The sequence below is a fragment of the Leuciscus leuciscus genome (assembly GCF_965113295.1).
Source record: "Leuciscus leuciscus genome assembly, chromosome: 11".
Classification (NCBI taxonomy): Eukaryota; Metazoa; Chordata; class Actinopteri; order Cypriniformes; family Leuciscidae; genus Leuciscus; species Leuciscus leuciscus.
Genome location: NC_138735.1, coordinates 19710715 through 19733170, shown reverse-complemented (window position 1 = coordinate 19733170; position 22456 = coordinate 19710715). Strand labels below are relative to the sequence as shown.

Sequence of the window (22456 nt, the reverse complement as noted above, 5' to 3'; positions counted from 1 at the left end):
AAACACAAAAACGGAACCAATAATTGAATATCGTCACCTTCCTAAAATAATTGCTAAAGTCATTTTTCAGGTTTCTCAGAAAACACCAAAAAAATGAAAAATAACTTCAGAGGTTCGTTCTTCTTGATGCAGCTCCCATCTTGAAAAGCTTGTAAATTTGGCTTTTAAAATGTTAAAATTGCGTGTAAAATCTTTTGACTTAGGCCAAATAAAACGGCCTAAGTCACACTCTTGACATAGGCCATTACACTACAGGGGTAGAACTATATTATCTGTTCAATTGAGGATGTGGGGATTTTACCAGAGGTGGCCAGCATCATGAGGAGACGACTTATGCAAAAAAATCATTTTTGTCAAAAAATTACTTAGCCAATTATTTTAGGAAGGTGACGATATGCAACATATTCTTAGTAAATTTCTTTCTCTGCCTTAGCAATCGAACAAAGATTCTATTCAAAAAGCGTACATTCCCCGGCTCTTAATGCATAACTTAAGAGCAGAGCTATATTGTATTACATTTAACATTTTTATTTAGTCTTGCTCAGTATCCACCTTATTTTTTATAAATTCAATGTGTCTGGCTTCTGGTGCCAGTTATATTTAGCTGTACAAAACAGTTTGTTATGCTACTTGATATTGAAAACTGGTATTTCTTGCCATATTATTATAATTTATTGTCTTAATTATAAACACACTGTGCCATATTATTATAATTTATTGTCTTAATTATAAACACACTGGTTTGTAGTGCAAACAGTTTTACCGTTCACTGCACTTTGTGTCTCTATATCAGCAAATTATTTGGAAGTCTCGCTCACACATGTAAAAAAGCTTACTTCTGCATTGAAAAATAAGGTGGATAAGTCTACGCGTTTTTCGTCATTCTCTCTGCCGTGGGTCTAAGATCATAAATACGTTGTGAAAAATATTTTATAATTATTACGTATACAAGGTTTGATCCGGACCACCCACTCAAAAGGAGAACCCTCATCCTGTTAGATTCTTTACATGCCACACATGCTTTCATATCCAGTCCTGCAACTGCAGTTCAGGTGATAAACTAAAGATTTCACAGCATTGATGACAGACAGACAGGAAGAAAGCAATGTCAGATACATAAGAGTATCTCAAGAGAACACAGGGACATTGTATTTGTAATATTTATGCAAAGTCACATCTTGTTCTTCTTGAATGCAAAGTGGACTCAGACTCAGACATGCATTTGTAGTTAGTAGACCAAGACTGGATGTGAGAATATATTTCATGTAATATATGCCTAGTTTGTTGTATTTGTTAAATGGTATAACGTGCAAGAACATACATATTGGTTGTTTTAAAAGCTATGAAACTATTTTTCATTATTTCTATTAATAGTTTGTTCTTCATTTTTGTTGTTGGTTTAATACAGTAAATGTATTTTGCATTATGTTTATTTAAAATAATATAATATAATTGAATATTATTTTTTTTCTTCTGGTTGAATACAAAGACAATTTTAAGAAAAACTAATAAAGTTACCATCCATTTGGCAAGTTACTATTTCTTTCTCCATTTCATTTACATTCCATTTACAAGTCTATTTGCAGTTTTTGGGTGTTTTTAAGTGTCCACTTTTGGCCCTTGGTCTTTATAAATACACTACATGTCCTGTGATGTTTCTGAATGGTCTTTTCTTGTTTACAGTATGACTGATTTTACTTTTTTTGCACAGAAGAGCAGATTATCAAAATTAATTTGTGCATTTAATCCACAGGATCAATTCATTTCATTTTGTTGTTTTCTTCTCTCAGGATTTACGGGTGAAGCTGGAGCATGAGCGAGAGAAACGGTGAGTCGGAACGTTCTCATTATTTCTGCAGCTCTCTGTCCTTTCCCTGATCTCATTCCTCTCGTCTTATCCCAGCTCTCGTTATGCCACTTCTAAGATCTCACTGCACGGGGAAGAACAAAAAATACGCCAAGCTGCCCAAAAGAGCCAGAACGTTCCTATAAAAGTATTTTGACATTTAGACGCGGCGTTTCACACACACTCTGGTACAGACGGAGGCAGAGGAAAGAGGAGGTGAAGCCAAGTGTTTGAGCTCAATGGCACACCCAATATTAATTTTCAATGTCCTGTAGGTCATTCATACACCCACACACAGAACATGTCATTTTTCCCTTCTCAAGACTGCCAAATGCCAACACCTTACAAACCTAACGTTTTAGTAAGGTACTCATGAAAATACAGTATTTTCCCTCATATCAAGCCAATTTGTCTGCATAGGAAGAGTCTATGGTTTTGACAAAGCTTTGTTTACTGCAAGAAAGTGAATTAACATTCTTGTCAACTAGTACCGCAAAGCCCTGATGTATCCTGGGAGAATTCACACTTTGGTCTTAAAGCTCCCCAGAGTACCCCGTCCGCCGTCTGTGTGAAAATGACTCAGTGGGTTGTGTCACAGGAAGTCGGTGCGGCGTCACTTGCTGCATTGGAGGTGACAAGCAGTCGGTGTGTTGCTTCACAGCTCTAATTGGCTGCTGTGGCACAAAATCTTCGTTTAACCCTCTTCTGTTCTACCTCGACTTTATGCAGAGATGTATGAGGAGGAGGCGATGGACCACTAGTAGATAAATCAATGGAAGTAATAGGGTAGCAGCTATAGGAAACGACGTCCCGCCTTCAATCTGAATAGCCAGTCGGTTCTTTTTGCTGTAGAACAAAAGTTTTGAATTCCAAGGACCCCCAAATATATCTTATGAAAGTAACCTTTCCTAAAATATAAAGGCTGTTATATATTTTTGCTAACAAAATAATTTATACTGTATTAGAAAAATAATATTTTACTTCTCGTTGTCAGTTTTCTATGTGAGAATAATTACTTTGTAATAAGTTTATTGCATATCCTTTAAACTCAGAATATTAGCATACTCTTTCAGGTTTCACAATAAATATAATTCCAAACAGCCATACTTGTATAGCACTTGTATAACATAGCAAGGAGATACATTGTGATTGTTTTTTTTTTTCTGTACGAATCTAAAAGTTGTTTTTTTATTGTTACTGTCAAATATGTTTATTTTTTCTCTAAACTTTTCCGTGGACCCCTAACATCCTCTTGTTCCCCTGACTTGCCTTAAATGGACTTTGTTTGTAAAAAAGCTTAACATCTTGGCATTTCCTTCACTGGCTCTGTATATATCCTCAATCTCTTGCACATTATGTCTTCTTCACTAAGAGCAACAACTTAAACGAGGGGAAATTTTGTATTAAAATCTGTCTATTTATTATGTTGCTTTGAGTAAACAATGATATCAGTGAATCTTATGAAACCAGCCCGGCCAGATGGTGGGACTTCCATCCAGTCTCATGAATATGCAATAGATCATTTTTTGCCACAGTCTAAATTGCACTATGTAATGTTTTATATACATGCAGCTTAAAATAAATAAGGCGTTAAATACTACCATTATTATGTACACTACCATTCAAAATTTCCGGTCAGTAAGATAAAAAAAAATTATTAAAAAAAATGTATAATTTAATTTGGCAATAAAGACTTTTACATTGTTACACAAAATGTATTTTTCAAAATAAATGCTGTTATTTTAAACTTTCTATTGATCAAAGAATCCTAATAAAAACCCATCATGGTTTCCACAAAGTTATTAAGCTGTTAAACTGTTTTCTTGAGCATCAAGAGCATCAGCATATTAGAAAGATTTCTGAAGGATCATGTGACACTGAAAACTGGAGAAATTACTGCTAAAAATTCAGTTTTGCCATCAAAGGAATAAATTACATTAAAAAAAAAATATTACAATGGAAAAAAAGTTATTTTAAACTGGAATACTATTTCACAATATTACTGTTTTTACAACCCCAAACTGTTTAACGGTAGTGTATGAACAGCAAAATCTATTTGACATAGTCAACATAGTAATATCATGCTGCATTTTTGCCAGTTGTTTCATTGTGTTGCATCAGAAAGTCGAAAAACGTAACATGTATTAAACTTGTATACGGATAACCCCATATCTCACAGCACACATCATAAATCTACACACTTGTGCCTACAGTAATAACAAGCTCATCAAAACAGGCATTAGTTAGCAGACCAGAATAGCTGGACACACTCAAAAACCGTCTTCCTCTGGCAGCGACAGCAATACCGAGACAGGAAGGAGAAGAGCGCTGCGTGCCATGCCAAGCGTGGAGAGACGCGGCCAAACCAAAGCGCTTATCTGTGCACGCCAAGGAAGGAAAGTCATCTCGTACCCTACATCCTCCATTTCTCCAGTCTTCCGCTATGATTTTCTTCCATCACTATCTCCCTCATCGGCCAGTGTAAACAAAGCCATCACTCAAATCAAAACTCAACGGGCAGCTTCATCTACAGAAGATCTGACTGTTAAACAACATCTCAGCTTGATTTCACCCATGACGGATGTTCCCAGTTGTCTTTTTTCCCATAAACCCCTTGAGATGAGAACCAATCATCTGCAATTAAGTTGAAGATACAAAAAACACTAATTGCTTAAGTTAAAGATAACGGTTCTTCAAAAGTAGTAGAAAAGTGCTGTGTGTATGTGTGTGCAGTTTGGCTGGTGTGCTAGATTTTGGAGTAGGAATGGGAAACATGCTTCCTGCTACTTGCAGCGTTGCTCCACTTTTTTTTTCTTTTTCCTCTCAGGAAGCGCTCCATCTACCTTTGTGTGCGTTGTGATGTGGGCCTCGGTGTTGAAACAGTGGTCCGCTCCGGTTGATTAGGCCAAACGCACAGTCATCATACTTGCCTTGCATTAACATCATGCATATACATAAGCCAATTTACACTCTCAGTTCCTTTTTCTCTCAACCCCCACACATTGACTCACACACTCTAAACATAGGCACACTCTTTAGATAAACAGAGACACCATTTTTGGTCTGTCCCATGCATGAATGCACCATAAATGGCTGCAGAAGAAGCTATGGGATCGACCCCTAATGTCAGGAAATTCCCTGTGATTAGAAAGGTACCATCATGCATGTCCACAGCGCCATGTTTACATACCGCTTACATATGGATAACGTAACTAAACGAAAGGAATGTCCGTTTTACTCGAAATTTGCAGGTGCCTGAAGTTGTTTTGATTTGATCAGACTTTTTCTTCTCTTCCTTTAGAATTATTCTGTTCCAAAGGCCTCTGAAGTTCAAGGATCTGCTTCAGAAGGTGACGGAGGCCTTCGGCCTGCAAATGGATCTATACTACACTGATAAAGAGGTGATTATTCTAGTAACTTATTTGTAACCTTTTCATAGTGATAAGCCGGTATAGATAACAATGAATTGGCCATTATTTTGCCATTTTGGAAATGTATGCATTAGCCAATAACCATGCTAAGATGTTAAGATGTTAACCATGTTAAGAAATGGTCGTTTTTCACTTCCAAAATTTCTGTTTTTAAATATTGTAGTGAATTTTGTGAATAATTAAAAATATTTATTTTTTTGTAATCATTTAAAAAAGGTATTTCTCATTATCATACAATTGTATTACCATATATAGCCTTGTATATGCATGATGTTAATGCAAGATAACTCATTATATCTTGAGATAAAGGTCAGGTGGCAAGTTTATCTCAAGATATCGGCTTGAAAATCCATATTCATTACCTCTTAGTTAACTTGTAATTGTACTAGCATTTTTGCTTTGTAGTAAGGATCTGTACATTTCATTAATGTGTTATGTTTAAACCATGTGTCTTGCTTTATTAATAATGTGACTGGTCTTAGACATTGGTGGCTCTGAAGTGTCAGGAGGATTTGGACCGAGCAGTTCAGGGATTGAGCTCCAGCTCTGGAATCAACAACCTGCTGAGAGTGATTCTGAAAACACCTCCCAACAACCAAGTGAGTCCAAGCCAATACAAAGCAAAGCGACCCAAACTAAACCCAACCCAAAGCCAATATTAAAACAATACCTAAACCCACATGAAAAGCCTAACCTGTACATGAACTAGTTCTCAGACCACAAGCTCACTTCCTCACATCCCTTTTATTATTCAGGTAAAATAAAGAATGCTACTGTACATTTGGTTAAATGTAAAGTGTTTTTATTGTTTTTTTTTAATCAATTATACTTTTAATTATGTATTACATTATATTAATTGTTATATATATATATATCTATATATATATAAAAAGATATATATATATACTCTTATGTAATTTTGCCTCTTTATTGGAAAACTATTTATTATGCAAACTCATGAATCGCACATATTTTTCCAGGTTTAGCAGAATTCCTTATATATGTCCATCATCTCTCCACAGTTCCTTCAGGTCAGCGGCCAAGACAGGCAGAGCGAGATGAGGTCATCCAAGTCCCTGGGAGATCTCAAAGCCTCGGTTCTTAAGGGCTCTGAACGAGTGCGCAAACACTCTACAGGTGCGTCACGCCGGCTCACACACACCCCTAACACACACAGCACAGTCAAAATGACTGTACACAATGGGTTTATCATCAGCTTTGTTTGCACTTTTCTCCATCAGGACTGGGGAATGGCATCAAAGAGCACAGTGACGTCAGGGCTGTTAGTGAAAGCCTGGGCAAATCATTTTGGTTGTTTTGAATGGCAGAGGAACAGATTAAAACCATCCGTTTGATACCACTTTCCTGTGTGATTGCATTTACATAATATTTGGCCAATCGGAATCAGTTCACTCGGAATGTGTGTTCCAGCTGAACGGTTTACTTGAACGCACATTCTTGGTGCCTGTTTACATGTCAATCATGTAGAATCCTTTGTGTTTTCCTCTTCGTGGTATTAGTAATGTTTTTGCTGTGTAGACAGATACAGTTTTCGCTATCTCTCAGAAGGCAGGTGATATGGAACAACATTTCATTTAAATGTCACAATGCAGATGTATAAACCCACCTTTATCCCATCAACAAATTCATATGTTTATAGGCAACTTTAAAGGGGTCATCAAAGATATACTGCCTTTTAAACATCTGGGGTCGGTAAGATTTATTGATGTTTTTGAAAGACGTCTCTTATGCTCACCAAGGCTGCATTAATTTGATCAGAAATACAGTAAAAAGAGTAAAATTGTGAAGTCTTGTGATAGCAAAGCTGAATTTCCTGCATCATTATTTCACATGATCGTTCAGAAATCTGATTTGGTGCTAAAAAACATTTCTTATTATTATCAGTGTTGAAATCAGTTGTGCTGTTTAATACTTTTATGTAAACCATGTTTTCAGTATTCTTTGATGAACAGAAAATTCAAAAGAACAGCATTTTTTTTTAATTAAAATCTTTTATAACACTCTTAAATGTCGCGTCTGATAAATGTAATGCAGTTATGAATGAAAGTAATAATTTCTTCTTTTTTTTTTTTTTTTTACTTACTGACCCCACAATTTTTAACGGTTATGTATATGCTAGGTATTCATTCAAAATAAAATATGTCTTTATACTTCAGTTTATTAATAGTGTTAGTCTACATGTAGTTTATGAAAGGCCAATATTTCATCTTGTTGAATGCAAATGCATTTAGGAAACTGATGACAGAACTTGTCATATTTGAGTAAGGACAATCAAGGGTGTCTCGAGTTTGATTCAGGCTCTGTTAGGATATTTATTTTGTAAAGTCATTTCATTGTCAGTCTCAGACCGTAGAGCGCTTAAAAGGCTGTGGAACAAGTTTATAGTGTTTGAAAAGGCAAGGAAAGTTTTTCCTATTCATCGGGTAACATTCAGTAGATGTAGGTCTGATCAGATCGTTCACACATTATTCAGAAGCCAATAAACAGTGAGAAGTTCACAACATGAACATTATGCAAACAAGAACGAGTGTCTTCCCCAAATAGAGCATGTAAAAAGCGAAACAGTTCTCAGCAAAGAGAGCTCAGTGACACTCTCTTTTTCTCACTATCTCACATTTTTTCAATGTTTGGCACTGTCTCTTTGTTTTCACACCTGAGAAAGAGACGTGGGAAAGAAGATAGCTCGCTCCACGTGACATACTGAAAGATGGAGATTGTTGGTTTTTGCTGGCTGAATGTCAAGGATGTATTTTTACAGATTTCAATGTCAGAGCAGTCAGCATTTGTCATCATAATGGGGTGAACCGGTGAAGTGGAAATACCTTTGCACTGCCTACATACATAGCATGTTTTGCATCACTTTTTAGCAGTTGGTTAATAAAAATAGCTTTTAAAGAGACTATTTCATGAAAAACTGGATGCTTTTTTGACATTACATCCATTAGAACAATAACATGAGCACCCACCTTTACTGTATGTATGATCACCTATTTAATATTAAACAACTTGGCCTAACCTTATGAATGACTTCTACTAAAACTGTACATAATTGAAAAAATATATAAAAAAATGTACATTTAATATATGTACAGAAGTCTTAAAGGGATAGTTCACCCAAAAATGAAAATTCTGTCATCAGTTACTCATGTTGTTCCAAACCTGTAAGACTTTCGTTCATCTTCGAAACACAAATGAAGATATTTTAATGTAATCAAACATTCGTAAAACTAATCCATTATGAAGCTTTCCTGTAGCTCAAACAATAGAGCGCTGGCGCTTACAACGCCAAGGTCATGTGTTCGATTCCCAGGGAAAGCGAGAACTGATAAGAATGTAAATGTGTACCTTGAAATGCAATGTAAGTTTATTTGGATAAAACCGTCTGCCAAATGCATAAATATGAATTGAGCAGTTTACAAAATTTCTGAAGAGACTCGGATCGCTTTATATGATGAACAGATTGAATTTACATTTTTACATTTACATTTATTCATTTAGCTGACGCTTCTATCCAAAGCGACTTACAATTGCTATATATGTCAGAGGTCGCACGCCTCTGGAGCAACTAGGGGTTAAGTGTCTTGCTCAGGGACACATTGGTGTCTCACAGTGGATTCGAACCCGGGTCTCTCACACCAAAGGCATGTGTCTTATCCATTGCGCCACCACCCCTATAGGCTTTTATTCACATATAAACATTGATCAGCAAACATAAACAGAAGCTCAACTGAACCTGCTTGACGCGCGAGAAAGAACCTAATTGGTTCTTGCGAAAGCTCAAACGTGCTGCGTAACACGAGATTGAACCTCATTGGTTCTCGCACGTCAAACGAAACAACAGATGTGTGAGTTGATGAATATTTATTATGTGGATAAAAGCCTAATTCAATCTGTTCATCATATAAAGCGATTCGAGTCTCTTCAGAAATTTTGGACTAAACTGCTCAATTCATATGGATTAGTTTTACGATCTCTTTATGAACTTTTTGAAGCATCAAAGTGGTAGTTGTGTAGACTGTCAACAGCGGGACAAAAAGCTCTCGGATTCCATTAAAAATATCTTCCTTTGTATTCTGAAGATGAATAAAAGTCTTACATGTTTGGAATGACATGAGGGTGAGTAAGTAATTACAGAATTTTCATTTAATGGGTGAACTAACCATTTAAAGGTACAGTAACAAAAGCAGCCTGTTTTAATCAGTGCCATAGAAAGCGAGAAAAAAAGGTGGCATTTATCACATGAATATATATATATATATATAACTATATATATACGTATAGCCTACTTATTCTAAAATAATATGAAGAGCAATAGTAAACTTGTGCCTTATATTGTGGCAGAATGCAGTAGTCTTGCATTTGGCACTGTCTACAGGTGTCAGTCTCACATTCCTTTGACGCTTTCTTCCCCACCCCATCCCTTCCTGTCACATGCTCTTTTAATTTTGATTGCCTTTTTTTCTCATTAAACTCCTCTCTCATTATTCATCCTCCACTAGCACTGTCTCTTCCTCTCACATTCTGCTCACATGTACCTGTCACTCACACCACGCTTATATCTCAGATTTTATTCACTTTAAATCTGCTCGACTTCTTTCTTTTTTTCTGGGATCCTGTACCCTGTTATTAGTTGCCCTGGAAGTATTACTGTTCCAGACTGTTTTTTTGGCATCAGACTGCGTGATGTGTCACGCTAACATCCCTCCGTCTGCCCGCAGGATCTCTGAACACGGGCCGCACCTCACCTCCTCCGGGCAGCGTACCAGAAGAGCAGCAGCAGATCGCTCGGCAGGGGTCCTACACCAGCATCCACAGTGAAGGAGAGTTCATCCCAGAAATGCTTGACTCCAATGTAAGATTCATGGTTTGGAGCTGCAGATTACAGCTGTGACTTAAAGTTACATAAGGACTTTTCGCAATATGTTTTCATAAATACCATATCTTTAAACAGACACTTGGAACACTTTTTAGCATTGTTTTAGATTTTAGCCTGGGTTATGAGTAGTGTTAGCACCGATACTAATATTGATATACTGCTGATATACACCCACACACTACAAGATAATCAGGACTATTTTGGGCCCAATTCTCCCTTTCTGACAATCCTTGGTAAAGTCCTGATTATCTGGATGGTTCTACAGATGTTGAATTTTTATGATCAGAAATCCTGTTGTATGACAGGAACCCTAAGGACAAATGCGCACACACTCTGTAGATTGTCACATGAAACGAAACGATACTCAATCAGAAAGCGAGCTGATGGAAGATGTAAGCATAACAACCGCAGTCTTGGCGCAGTACCAGGTAACGTTAGCTAACCACCTAGCAACATTTTCACCGTTAGTTTGACCATAGATTTTTTTTGTGTGTGTAACGTAAAAAGCAGTCCAAACACTATTTTTTCGTTTCTTCTTGCCCATCATCCGCCATGTTTGCTTGCCGATAACCAATACTGTATATGTGAAATCAGCCAGTGCTGGTAGATTTTGGCAATTTGTTTAGTAACCGGCAGACAATTATAAACCTCGTACATAGGCAAATAAGCAATCCAGAGTGTACAGATGTACTGGTTGACATTTCAAAATCTGAATTAAAGATCAACTAGGATTATGATAAACCCTGGGTTAACAAACTGTGAAAAGTCCAATGAAAATAAACTATACTGAGTTTTTATGGTCGCTGATGTTCTTTCACGCTGTACTTTGTTATCACTGTTCTCTGTAACTGTGCACTTTATAACAGTCTGGGGAAAAGAAAGCTTGGACGTATTACGCGCATTTGCTCATGGAAAATCTTACGTCAGTCTTGTAGAGGGCTAAGGTTCAGATGCACAAATGGTAATGAAAAATGTAATGCAATGAAGTGATGTCATTTTTTTTTTCTGTAGATGATGGAGCCATTCGGGAGTGCTAATGGGTCGCTTTCCAGCAGCTGTCAGTCACTGGACCAAGCACTGGACAGGTGGGCCAAACACTGCTTTATAAACTTGTGTATTAGGGAGGTAAAATATAAAGTAAGACCAGGGTAGGGTTGCACCAGCCATTCATAAGTTCTTAAATTGGAATGTAAAGTCCACTCTAGAAGTTTAGTAACTACTAGCTAGTTTGTAAGTAGTACTTTTACGGTTGTACCATTTGTTCTTAAGGCAGAACGTAGCTAGTAGGACATAAACTCTTCGTAAAGTAATGCGTAGGCGCATAATATGACATTCTTATTTATACGGAGGCTTCAGTAAATATTTAGTTTATACATTTTATACATAGAGTTATGTTTTAACTTTCAAGTTTAATGGTGCAATGCAAAAATATTTAGTAGTGCGCAAGTTGTAACTTAGTGCCCCTTTATGTGAAAACTAGACTAAGTTGCAACTTACCCCAGTTTACTAATTGGTCTTAAAAAAGCCTTGAGTAATTAGCCTGGTATTTATCATAAACAATTTATCATACAAGAGCCAGTAACACTTGCGGTATGCAGTGGCAAGTTAAGACAGTTAGATGGTGCACAGTGGAACTAAACATTGCACATGACACAAGATGCTGAAAACAGTGACGTCTGTCTGTGTGTATGGCTATAGTGGTGACAGGTTTATTATATATTTTTTGAATTTTGAATTTAGATTTTATTTTTATTTCTTCATTTTTTTAATTTTTTAGACTGCAAAATTTAGTGTAAACTGATATCATTTAAGTAGTGGGGTTACACTTTATGATAGTCTTCTTTAGACATTCTGCGAACTTTGCAACTACATGTCAACTAACTCTCAGTAAAGGTAGAGTAGGCAATTCCGGAGCGGCTAGCATTAGCAAGCTAGCTATAAAAAAAGCATGAGATTCTAGCCTCGGTCGAACTATTGAAATTAAGTGTTACCAATAGCAGTTTAATTTTTAAATACTAGTGTTATCTGATCAAAAAAAACATTTTCAGTACCATTTAATGAAAGCGGGTAATAAAATGTTGTATAATATAACATATTTTGTTTCTAATATTAAACTAAAAATTGTAATTAATTATTGGACTTTTTTATTTTATTTTAGTATTTTATTTTAGTATCTGTTTTTCCAGTTTTATTTTTATTTTTTTCTTCAGTATTTTAGCCACTAAAAACTAGTCGGTCACAGCCACTTTCACGTTACTGAAATATGTAATTTAGTATTGCCACTACTTGTAGTTAGTTGAAATCAAACTAAAAATGCCTTGCTTATTGTTGTCTCTGCACATACAATGAGATAATTACACACTTCACCTTAAAGAGTATATTATTCTAATTACGGGTAGACAAGATATCTAATAAATAGACCAACTGTCCAGAGAGGAAATGAAATCGGGTCACCACAAAGGCCAACCAGGAAGCCCTTGATGTCACCATGGCGACAACTCGCTTATCTGGACGCCTGGATTCCAGTGCTATCTCTCACCGCCTCTGCTCTGCTCAGAGAGAGAGAACGAATGAGAATGAAAGAGAGAAAGAAAGATAGAGAGAGAGTGGGTTGATCTGGCCAATCTATTCTGCTTTCTGTTGCCTGTGCACTATTGTTATAAAAAGAGCCAGTCAATAATGCAGTGTGAAAAAAAAACACAGTAAGAATGAAAGACAGGAAAGTGAGAAAGAGAGAGAGGGAAAGAGAAATGAAAACCATGCTACCTGCACGAGCCTTATCTGGCTTTTAGCCTTCAGAACAATGGCAGGAAACAAGTGCATGGAAATGTTTCCCCTCACTGCGGGTGTGTGTATGCCCGTTATCCGGGGTCTTGCTGATCCCCCCGCTCACTACTGACGTCACGGTCGGACAGGGATAACAGGGTTAGGGCAGTAACAATCACTTTATGTCTCTATGAACATTAACTCATGATGTTTTTATATTGCTGTTCCCTGTAAGAGCTCAAAGGGAGTTGTTTTTTCTTGACTCCTGTAGGGTGAGTAGAAAAACGGGGCTGTTCGCATCTTAAAGCAGACACGAAATGGACATTGCGATAGTCTTTTCTTCCCTATAGTGACGTATATCCGAGAGAAACGCCTTCTCAAAAAAGATTAGGCAACACAAGAGCACCGTCATTTTCAAGATGAAATCTTTCAACAACATGTAACATGCTAGAGCCTTTGTTTTGTGAATCAATGCCAGCTACAGCTTACATTGATTTAAAACTGAAAAAAACTGAATGTTGCTGTCTAACTACCCACAGCTGAGCAAGTGATTGAATGTAGTCATTTGTTTGCCTGGAAAATATGATTAATGCCATTTATCCATCTGTTTTCTATATGAAAAACATTACCAAGAACTTGAGAACACAAAAATATACTTATGGGAAATGTTTATGCTTTTATGCTATGCAAATGCAATTTAACTAAATAGCAAAATATTAAACTAAATGGCATTATAAAAAATTACAAAAATGAATACCGTGTAATATTGTGAAATATTTTTACAATTTATAATTTTACAATTTATTTTAATATTATTTTAAAATGCAATTTATTCATTTCATTTTCAGCAGCCATTAATCCCGTTTTCATTGTTACATTATCCTTCAGAAATTATCCTAATATGCAGATTTGGTTTTTAAGAAACATTTCTTATTATTAATATTATCATCAATGAAAATACTGCTTAATATTTTTGTGAATGAATGGAAAGTTAAAAAAAACAGCCTTAATTTGAAATAGAAATATTTTGTTGAACTTCACTTTTGCTGAATAAAAGTGCAATTTTTTTTTACAAATTATTATTAAATGACCCTGAAAATCACAACCATCTAGCATGACATCATATCCTGTTGTTTTTATCTGTTCTGGGGTCTGAAATATTTTCACATACTTCAAATAGTGTGACCACCACATAAAAGCAAAACGGCTAATAAAGTGAAAAAGTTTAGCATCATTTGCTTGCAGATGCCACATAGATGGTGGCCAAAATGCTTTTTTGGGTCACTGCATTGTGTAGATTTGACTGACACTTAACGCTTTCACTGCGCTATTCAAACGTCTACGAAACCCCGTTGAATGGTCGGACGTTAGTGTCTCGGGTCAGGTATCAGGTAGAGAGAATCTAGCGTACGTAACGACAGGTGGCAGGCGGTCACATTGGCACATTGGGGATCCTGCGGTTGCAGGAATGTAGGCCAGGCAGACGGTGCGGCCAAACGTCACCGCTGCACACAGGGGAGCAACAAGCAAAAATAACCCATCATCTCTCCTCCTCTCCTTGTCTTTCCACAGCCCGCCATTCTCCCAGAGCAACCGGGACAACAATTACCTGAACCTCAACTATGAATACAAAGGTGAGGTTGACACGAGCAAGTGAATGTGGATTTCTGTCAGAGCTGTGGGCTTGTTTTAATGGTCTTTGCTCCATTATAGAGCTGGCTCTCTATGAGAGGAGCAAAGATGCTTCCTTTGAGCTGTTGACTTTGGTCACTCTGTGTTGCTAATGGGGCGTTAAATACTGTAAAATAGCATGTTCCCAAACTTAGTGAGCTACTTTGATGTGATTATAGGCAGATAGATAGGCAGCTGCCTTCTAAGGGAGCGTCCTTACAGAAATGGAGCCTAATAAATGACTGATTTGACGTTCTACATAGACAGAAACTCGTTTTCGAAGTACATGGCAGATTTGACTCGATATTGATTTCAGTTCTAAATTTCTGTATTAAATGAATTATAATCCTAACATTTATTCTATTTTAGTTAGATTTATTCTGTATAAAATCAATTATATTTATAACAATTAATATTAATTGCAATTATCATCTTTGGCGATTTATTTATTTATTTTGCTCATCCAAGTGCATTCTGGGAGCCTTCATTGTGAAGGATTGCACTTTTTGGAATCAAAATTGCATTAAATATTAAGGTTATTTTCAGAGAATGTATGCTAAGTTTTTATTGTCATTATTATTATTACCATCATTATTATTTACCATCATTATTCTTTTTTTTTTTTTTTTTTGAGCATAAATCCAACAAAATTTGATGAGAACTTAAACTTAATTCGAGATATTCTAAATATATAAATAATTAAATATTCTTTTAAAATACATTATGTCAATTAAATTGAATAATTAAGATTTATTTTATTTTATTATATAGGTCTCTTAAACTCATCAATGCTGCATTAACATGGTCTAAAATACAGTTAAAAAAAAATATTATATTGTGAAATGTATTATTTTAAAATGCAATTCATTCCTGTAATGGCAAAGCTGAATGATGAATTTTCCGGTTTATGTTCTCATAAATTTTTGTTGAATTCATGTAAAAAATATTATGTATGCATTATATATATGCCTGTCTTAATACAGTATATTACTCAATTTTGTTTTCAAGTAAATTTACCTTGGTTTAAGGATGTTTGAATATTTATACTAGAAGTATTTTTGTCTAGATAAAAAAGATTTTCAACGTGATGCATGAAAAGTCTGCATATGTAGGCAGCTCACTAGATTTTAGGAACAGAGTTATAGACCTGTATCGACAGGGAGAGAATGAGATTTTCACACTTCTTTCCCCCTTTCATTCCTTTTCTTCTGCTGTGCTGAGAAATTGAAAGTTACTGGAGTGGTTAAACAAGGAGATTTTCTCTCATGTCCTTCCCTGGTTAGTATTCTCTGTCTCTCCTTTGCTCTGTCACTCTCGCTCTCTCCAGCTCTCATGCTCATGCCCGGTTTCCCTCTGTTGTTTTTCCTCTTGAGCAGTGATCAAATAGAGCAGGCCTGCCTGATAATGAGATAGTAATCTTCCCCAACAGAGGGAGGCCAGTCACACACACATGCACAAAAACACTCTTCATGGAAACTTTCCCTTTTACGTGCTGCAGACCATTTATATCCCAGAGCTCTATGATACAGACAGCATGTTTCCATTGAAAGCCAAACACACTCATACATGCATTCACTGAGGATTTCTCCATAGAGAGCGGGCTTTTTTTTTCAGGTCTTGTGAGTAGATTTTTCCTCCCTGCACTCTTCTTCTAAACAGAGCAAATCCCTGGGTCTCCCTGGGAGACGGGCTGCAAACACGGTCGCTCGCTCAACAGCTGCTTTCAATCGCAGAACGCAGCGCTCATGTTCAAGCGATCTAGTCAGGGCCCCTGCTTGTGTTTAGTCAAGTCAAGTCACCGCTTTTTACAATACAGATACAGTGTTTACACACGGACACTTACTCTGTCCTGATCCAACCCGCTCTTCTTTCTTTCTTTCTTTCTTTCTTTCTTTCTTTCTTTCTTTCTTTCTTTCTTTCTTTCTTTCTTTCTTTCTTTCTTTCTTTCTTTCTTTCTTTCTTTCTTTCTTTCTTTCTTTCTTTCTTTCTTTCTTTCTTTCTTTCCTCAGTATCTTAATTAGAGAACAAATGGGTGAATCAGAATGAGCACGATATTATATTTTACTTAAGGTAAACAAAGCCTGTTAGCATTTTTTTGTCACTATTTTTTTACCATTTAAAAGAGAGAATTTATTATCATTTGTAATTAATTATTCAAAACAGAAACCCTGGAGCACGTCAGAGCAATCATATCAGAATGCTTCAATTTGTTTTGTGTCCCAAAATAATTTAGCATTATTTTCATGACAATTAAAGAAAGGAAGAAAGAAAGATGGCAATTAAGCATATTTTCTCCTAGATTCTATTTACTACAGTAAAAAACTACAGTAATACATTAAAAGCATCATGTCTGGATTTAATTATTTTTAATAATAGTATACATTAATGTACATATTATTGCTTATATATAGTTTTTTTTATTAATTAATACACATACATATATGTGTAAATATATATGTATATATATATATATATATATATATGTGTGTGTGTGTGTGTGTGTGTGTGTGTGTGTGTGTGTGTGTGTGTGTGTGTGTGATAAACAGCTCCTCAATATCTGATATCTGATTTGCTTGATTCAATGACCTCACGCATAGCTACATATCGCCTTATCAAATACTCATACACACATAAATATATCATATACACATACATATATGTGTAAATATATATATATATATATATATATATACATATATGTGTGTGTGTGTGTGTGTGTGTGTGTGTGTGTGTGTGTGTGATAAACAGTGTGATAAACAGCTCCTCAATATCTGATATCTGATTTGCTTGATTCAATGACCTCACGCATAGCTACATATCGCCTTATTATCAAATACTCGAATTAGTTTGCTTATCAAAATTAGCTGTTTTCTGTGAAAGAGGAGAAAATGCATGCATGTAACTGTCCTGTATCTAACTGCTCCACCTGCAGGACGTCATGGGAAACACGGGACCTTTCCACGGCAGTTCCATGTGTCCAGTCGCAGTAAAGACTACGGTGACGGTAAGCTCGGCCCTTCTGTTCTATTTATAATAAAGGAAAACAGTGAGTGTGTGTCATTAACTTACACAATAAACTATTATTATTCCGTGTTATTAAAATAATAATTCAAGTTTTAACTGAGAGGTTAAATGTAATGTATTTACATTTAACCTCTCAGTTAAAACTTGAATAATAATTATTTTAATAAAATGGAATAATAATAGTTTATAAATAATTTCACAATATGGATAAATAACCAAGGTTCATGATGCTGAAAAGAGTTGTAGTCTAATGACTTCTAATCTAATCTGCACGGCTGTCAGTTATTTCACTGTTAGTTATTGTTTTGTCTATTTTTTTTTAAAAGCCTTAAATATAATAATAATAATAAATATTATTTTTATTAATAATAATGTATTTAGTTTGTTAGTTATTGTTATTATTTATTATAATTTGGTATACCCTGCCAAAAAAAAAAAAAAACTTCATAAAATGCTACAAAAGTCAGTAATTTCTGTTTTGGCCTGCTAAATTTGTTTTAAATCATTGGTCTTACTTAAGTTTTTTTTTTTTTAAATTTTTATAATGACACCATTATGTTTTCACAAAGTCTGCATGAAAACTGTTTTTATAGGGATAGCTCACCAGGAAATGAAAATTGTCATCATTTACTCACCCTCAAGTTGTTCCAACCCTGTATATTTATAAGATATTTTGAAGAATGTAGGTAACCAGACGGTAGCCATTGACGTCAACTGCTTGATTACCAACATTCTTCAAAACATCTTCTTTTGTGTTCAACAAAAGAATGAAACTCATACAGGTTTGGAACAATATAAGGGTGAGTAAATGATGAGCAAAAACTTCAGTCTGGTATTTGGAGCCTCTCAATTCTCAGAGCGCCTAATTAGTAAATTAATTATTTGGTTAGCATTTAGTGGATGCTTTCTTATCCAAAGCGAGTCGCAATTCACTAATTGCCTGGACCGTCTCTCTGGATCGTGTTAGCGTGGAGGACATTGCACAATGGCACAGAGAAGGATCGTGTTCTTGGTGATTCTCCTATTTGGATGTGCTATGTGCTTTCAGCCCAGATCCATAAATTGTTAGATTGCCAATACCAAAAAACACATGCAGTGCTGGAGGCAGGGTCTAGAAGAGATAAAGCTGTGCACATGGCCATGAACTTGGCCAGCATGATGAGTTTCCCCAGAACTGAGCATATTTAAGACCTGGTATGTGTGTGTGTGTGTGTGTGTGTGTGTGTGTGTGTGTGTGTGTGTGTGTGTGTGTGTGTGTGTGTGCGCGTGTGTGTGTGTGTGTGTGTGTTTTATTTGTGTTTCCCCTGATGAGGCACACTGACTATTGCAAAACACTGTACTGAGAGGAGTTTCCTGTATTGTGGAAAGGTTGATGGAGGAAGTGAGAGACAAAGGAAAAGAAGAGCGTGAGAGAGAGAATCAGGGAAGAAGGGAATATAAAGATACATGTTTGGACATGACATGTTGATTGCATGATTGCATTAAAGCATTAAGAGATTATTCAGAACATGAATCTGAATTCTGCAAAGATTTATTCCATTTTGGGGGAATGTTATTTATGCAATTTGAAAATTAAAATTGCAAACACTATTAAATATGGATACGGCAGTGGGAATCCTGTAAGTATCAAGAATAATTTTTTTATTTTTTTTAAGTGTGCTTTCCAGGTGTAGGAAAATCATGAAAATGAGCGTAATTATGTTCATTTAAGTGTATATATAGATGGAAAATACTTTTATAAATTCAGTATCTCAAATGACTCAAAGTCTCCAAAAGGTCATGGAAGTTTATTGGTCAAAAGGTCTATAGGGGTATTTGTATTTTGTATTGTGTGCATTTATAAAATATGTGTCTGTACAGGTCGGAGGACTTTCCCTCGAAGCTTTATGCCTCAAGAGAAGCTGTTTCAGCTGGTCCCGTCCAGCCGTACACGCAGCTTTAATGGGGATAGCACTTTGCTGTACAGTGGAGATCTGCACACCATCAGCTGGACTGAGAAAAACTGCCAACTCAACAGTCCTAAATGTAAGAAAGCATGCATACATACACATGAGGACATTTATCCCATTAAACACATTTGTACGCTTGCCTCCAGACCAGAAATATCAGATTTCAGTGTATTTTTGTGTTTTACATCTAGTGCTGCACCCCTTTCTGTGTACCATCTAATGCGGCTGAATCTATAGCACTGCAACAAAAGAAATCATATTTTACCACAAAAAGACTGTTTTATTTTACACACAAATAAAAGCAGACAACAATACAGTGGAAAACGTATTGCACTTTCTTCTTTTTATACATTTCCCTCCCACATTAAAAAAAATCCAAACAAAAACTACACAACGAGTAACAATCGCCACCCCCACCCCCTGTGCAGTCCTCAAACAGGTTGTTTAATCAGCTCCATTAATCTAGGACGGGCGCCTGAATTTGACATGTGAACATGAATGCTCGTCTCTGCTGTCTGCCTGCGGGTTTTTCCTCCCCAGATCCTCCATAAACTATTCAGATAGCTTCATGTCAAATATCATTATAGGAATACTAAGCTGATTAAGATGATGGTAAATGCTGACTCAAATGTGTCCGTCATAGAATAAGTGGGAAATGATTCTGAGAGATGCGTAAATCTTGTCTGGCGAGGGTTGTTTAACTGCATCCAGACATGAAGTTCATCTATCTATGATTAGATCCATGTTTAAAGAACAATTGCATAAATATTAAATGCAGACACATATTGTTCTATTATGTATGTGGCTCATTATAGCTATCAGTCATGCTGCAAATGTGTTGAGAGCCATAATAAGAGATTAAACAAAAACATGTTGTATTAATGTGTTAAAAAACACTCGACGCAGCCTTGATTTAAAGAATTAATATTCAGGTGTGTAACATTTTTTAAATAACATGCAGCAACTTCCAATAGCTCACTGTCTTACTCTGTTCATTTAAATCTTAGTTTATTGCCTAAGAGGGGAACAGTTGCAAATAAATCTGAAAGTATAAATCTTTATAACATCCAGTTGTAAATACAGTTGCGGTTTGACTCGGTGTCGTCAGCAAGTCTGTGTGTGATTTCGTCTGGTTTGAGTTACAGTCTGCGGCGTGCTGGTGAGGTTAACGTGGTTTGTTTCTTCTAACCCTCAGCCCCAAGGGCTCCGGTAAACTGGCGTCAGGGGAAACTGCTCGGTCGGGGCGCTTTCGGCGAGGTCTACCTCTGCTACGACGTCGACACGGGACGCGAGCTGGCGGCCAAACAGGTGCCCTTTGACCCTGACTGTCACGAGACCAGCAAGGTTAGTATGTAGTGGACTCAGATGGTGACAGTATTTATGCATTGAAGAGATTTTCTGAATTCTCAAAACTCTTTTCTCTTTGTCTCACTCCACAGGAAGTGAATGCACTGGAGTGTGAGATTCAGCTCTTGAAGAACCTGCGTCACGAGCGTATAGTGCAGTACTATGGATGCTTGCGTGATCCGGTGCAGAGAAAACTGGCCATCTTTGTGGAATTCATGCCTGGGGTGTGTATAAACCACACAGAGCACATTGTGTTTGCTCTGTTAATAATGTTATTTATTGGAGGAATTGGGAAATGTTTACTTTTAGAATGACTTGCACACATAAGTTGCACCCCTCAGTGTCTATTATTGTTTGTTATATTCATTATTTTAAGACTTCATGCATACCATGGTATGAATAAGAAAGAAGTTACATCTTTACACCAAACAACCACTTTTGCATGAAAGATTTCAGCGGAAAAACATGCATCTTATTTACTGACAATCGACAATACAGTTTAACCAGGCACTGTCTAAATGGAATCTTTAGACAGGCCTTTTTTTATATTGCACTTTATTTACAAAATTTAGCGCTGTTAATAATATCCACTGTTACCACCCATAGACAACCATGAAATAATGTCAAGGAATGTCTTTCTATTGAAAACGGTTGAAAATTGTAGCCCGATTCATGGACAAATTACAAAAAGTCATTTTAATGAATTCAATTCTCGTGAATTCGAACTCCCTCGGACATGGATCTAAACATAGTAGCTTTTTACTTTTATCTGGGCTTTCAACAAAAGGAAATTCTACAGGTGCTGATCTACCAACATGGCATTACCATTTGTCTTAGGACGCCTATAGACGAGCACGAAGACATGTACGAGTCAACGCGCCACATAAAGTTTGGACCAGAATTGTGGTGCTCGTCTATAGGCAACGCCATCTAGGTCGAGAACACTTAACAGTAACCGTACTGTCTCCCTCTTCAACGTAAACCCAACAACACTATTAGCAGGCACATTCTCAATTCCTCCTTTTTGTGTTTCAAGAAACTGACATTGTTAAACTCACAATGAATCTGCGTTTTCCAAATAATGACAAACCCACTCCAAAATGTCACTGGCTCGGGAACATATCCACAGTGTTCTTTGTCAGCACAACCGCACAGCTTTACGAGTTCATTTTCTTTGCAAATGGGTGTTTTAATGAACGTCAGACGTGGTCTGTCCCATCTGTCAGCTCGATTTTAATATGCACAGACTGAGTGTCTTAGTCACATATTGTCTGGTAAAGGGGAATGTTTCCCAAGGTCTCTGGCAGACAGATGCATCATTGCTCAGAGCCAAAGCCACCAGCCTCTGCACAGCACTGCTGTCTCCTGATAAGAACAGAGGTGAAGGGAACAGGAGAAAGAGAGAAAGACTTTGAATGAGTAGGATGTGGAATAGGGTTACATGAGGTGAGAAATGTATTGCATAATAAGGGATCAGAAGATCACCAGAGCCTGTAGTAGTGTATTACAGTAGGATTGCGTGTGC

The 22456-nt window shown here is 36.5% G+C and overlaps 1 protein-coding gene and 1 long non-coding RNA gene across 2 annotated transcripts in view; one reads left to right on the top strand and one right to left on the bottom strand.

Annotated features, from left to right (window-relative positions):
- Positions 1 to 22456, top strand: part of map3k22 (mitogen-activated protein kinase kinase kinase 22) — a 55073-nt gene that overhangs the window by 26278 nt on the left and 6339 nt on the right. The window contains exons 5-15 of the mRNA XM_082183905.1: positions 1791 to 1828; positions 5148 to 5247; positions 5760 to 5876; positions 6300 to 6414; positions 10017 to 10150; positions 11186 to 11259; positions 14513 to 14574; positions 17544 to 17615; positions 19496 to 19660; positions 20780 to 20928; positions 21024 to 21155. Coding sequence (XP_082040031.1) covers positions 1791 to 1828; positions 5148 to 5247; positions 5760 to 5876; positions 6300 to 6414; positions 10017 to 10150; positions 11186 to 11259; positions 14513 to 14574; positions 17544 to 17615; positions 19496 to 19660; positions 20780 to 20928; positions 21024 to 21155 — 1158 coding nt within the window. The remainder of the gene's footprint in view (positions 1 to 1790; positions 1829 to 5147; positions 5248 to 5759; positions 5877 to 6299; positions 6415 to 10016; positions 10151 to 11185; positions 11260 to 14512; positions 14575 to 17543; positions 17616 to 19495; positions 19661 to 20779; positions 20929 to 21023; positions 21156 to 22456) is intronic.
- LOC309509274 lies at positions 15262 to 17523 on the bottom strand. Its single transcript, XR_014209839.1, has 2 exons — positions 17412 to 17523; positions 15262 to 17197 (listed from the first exon to the last, which is right to left on the bottom strand). It is a non-coding gene; the product is annotated as an uncharacterized lncRNA (long non-coding RNA).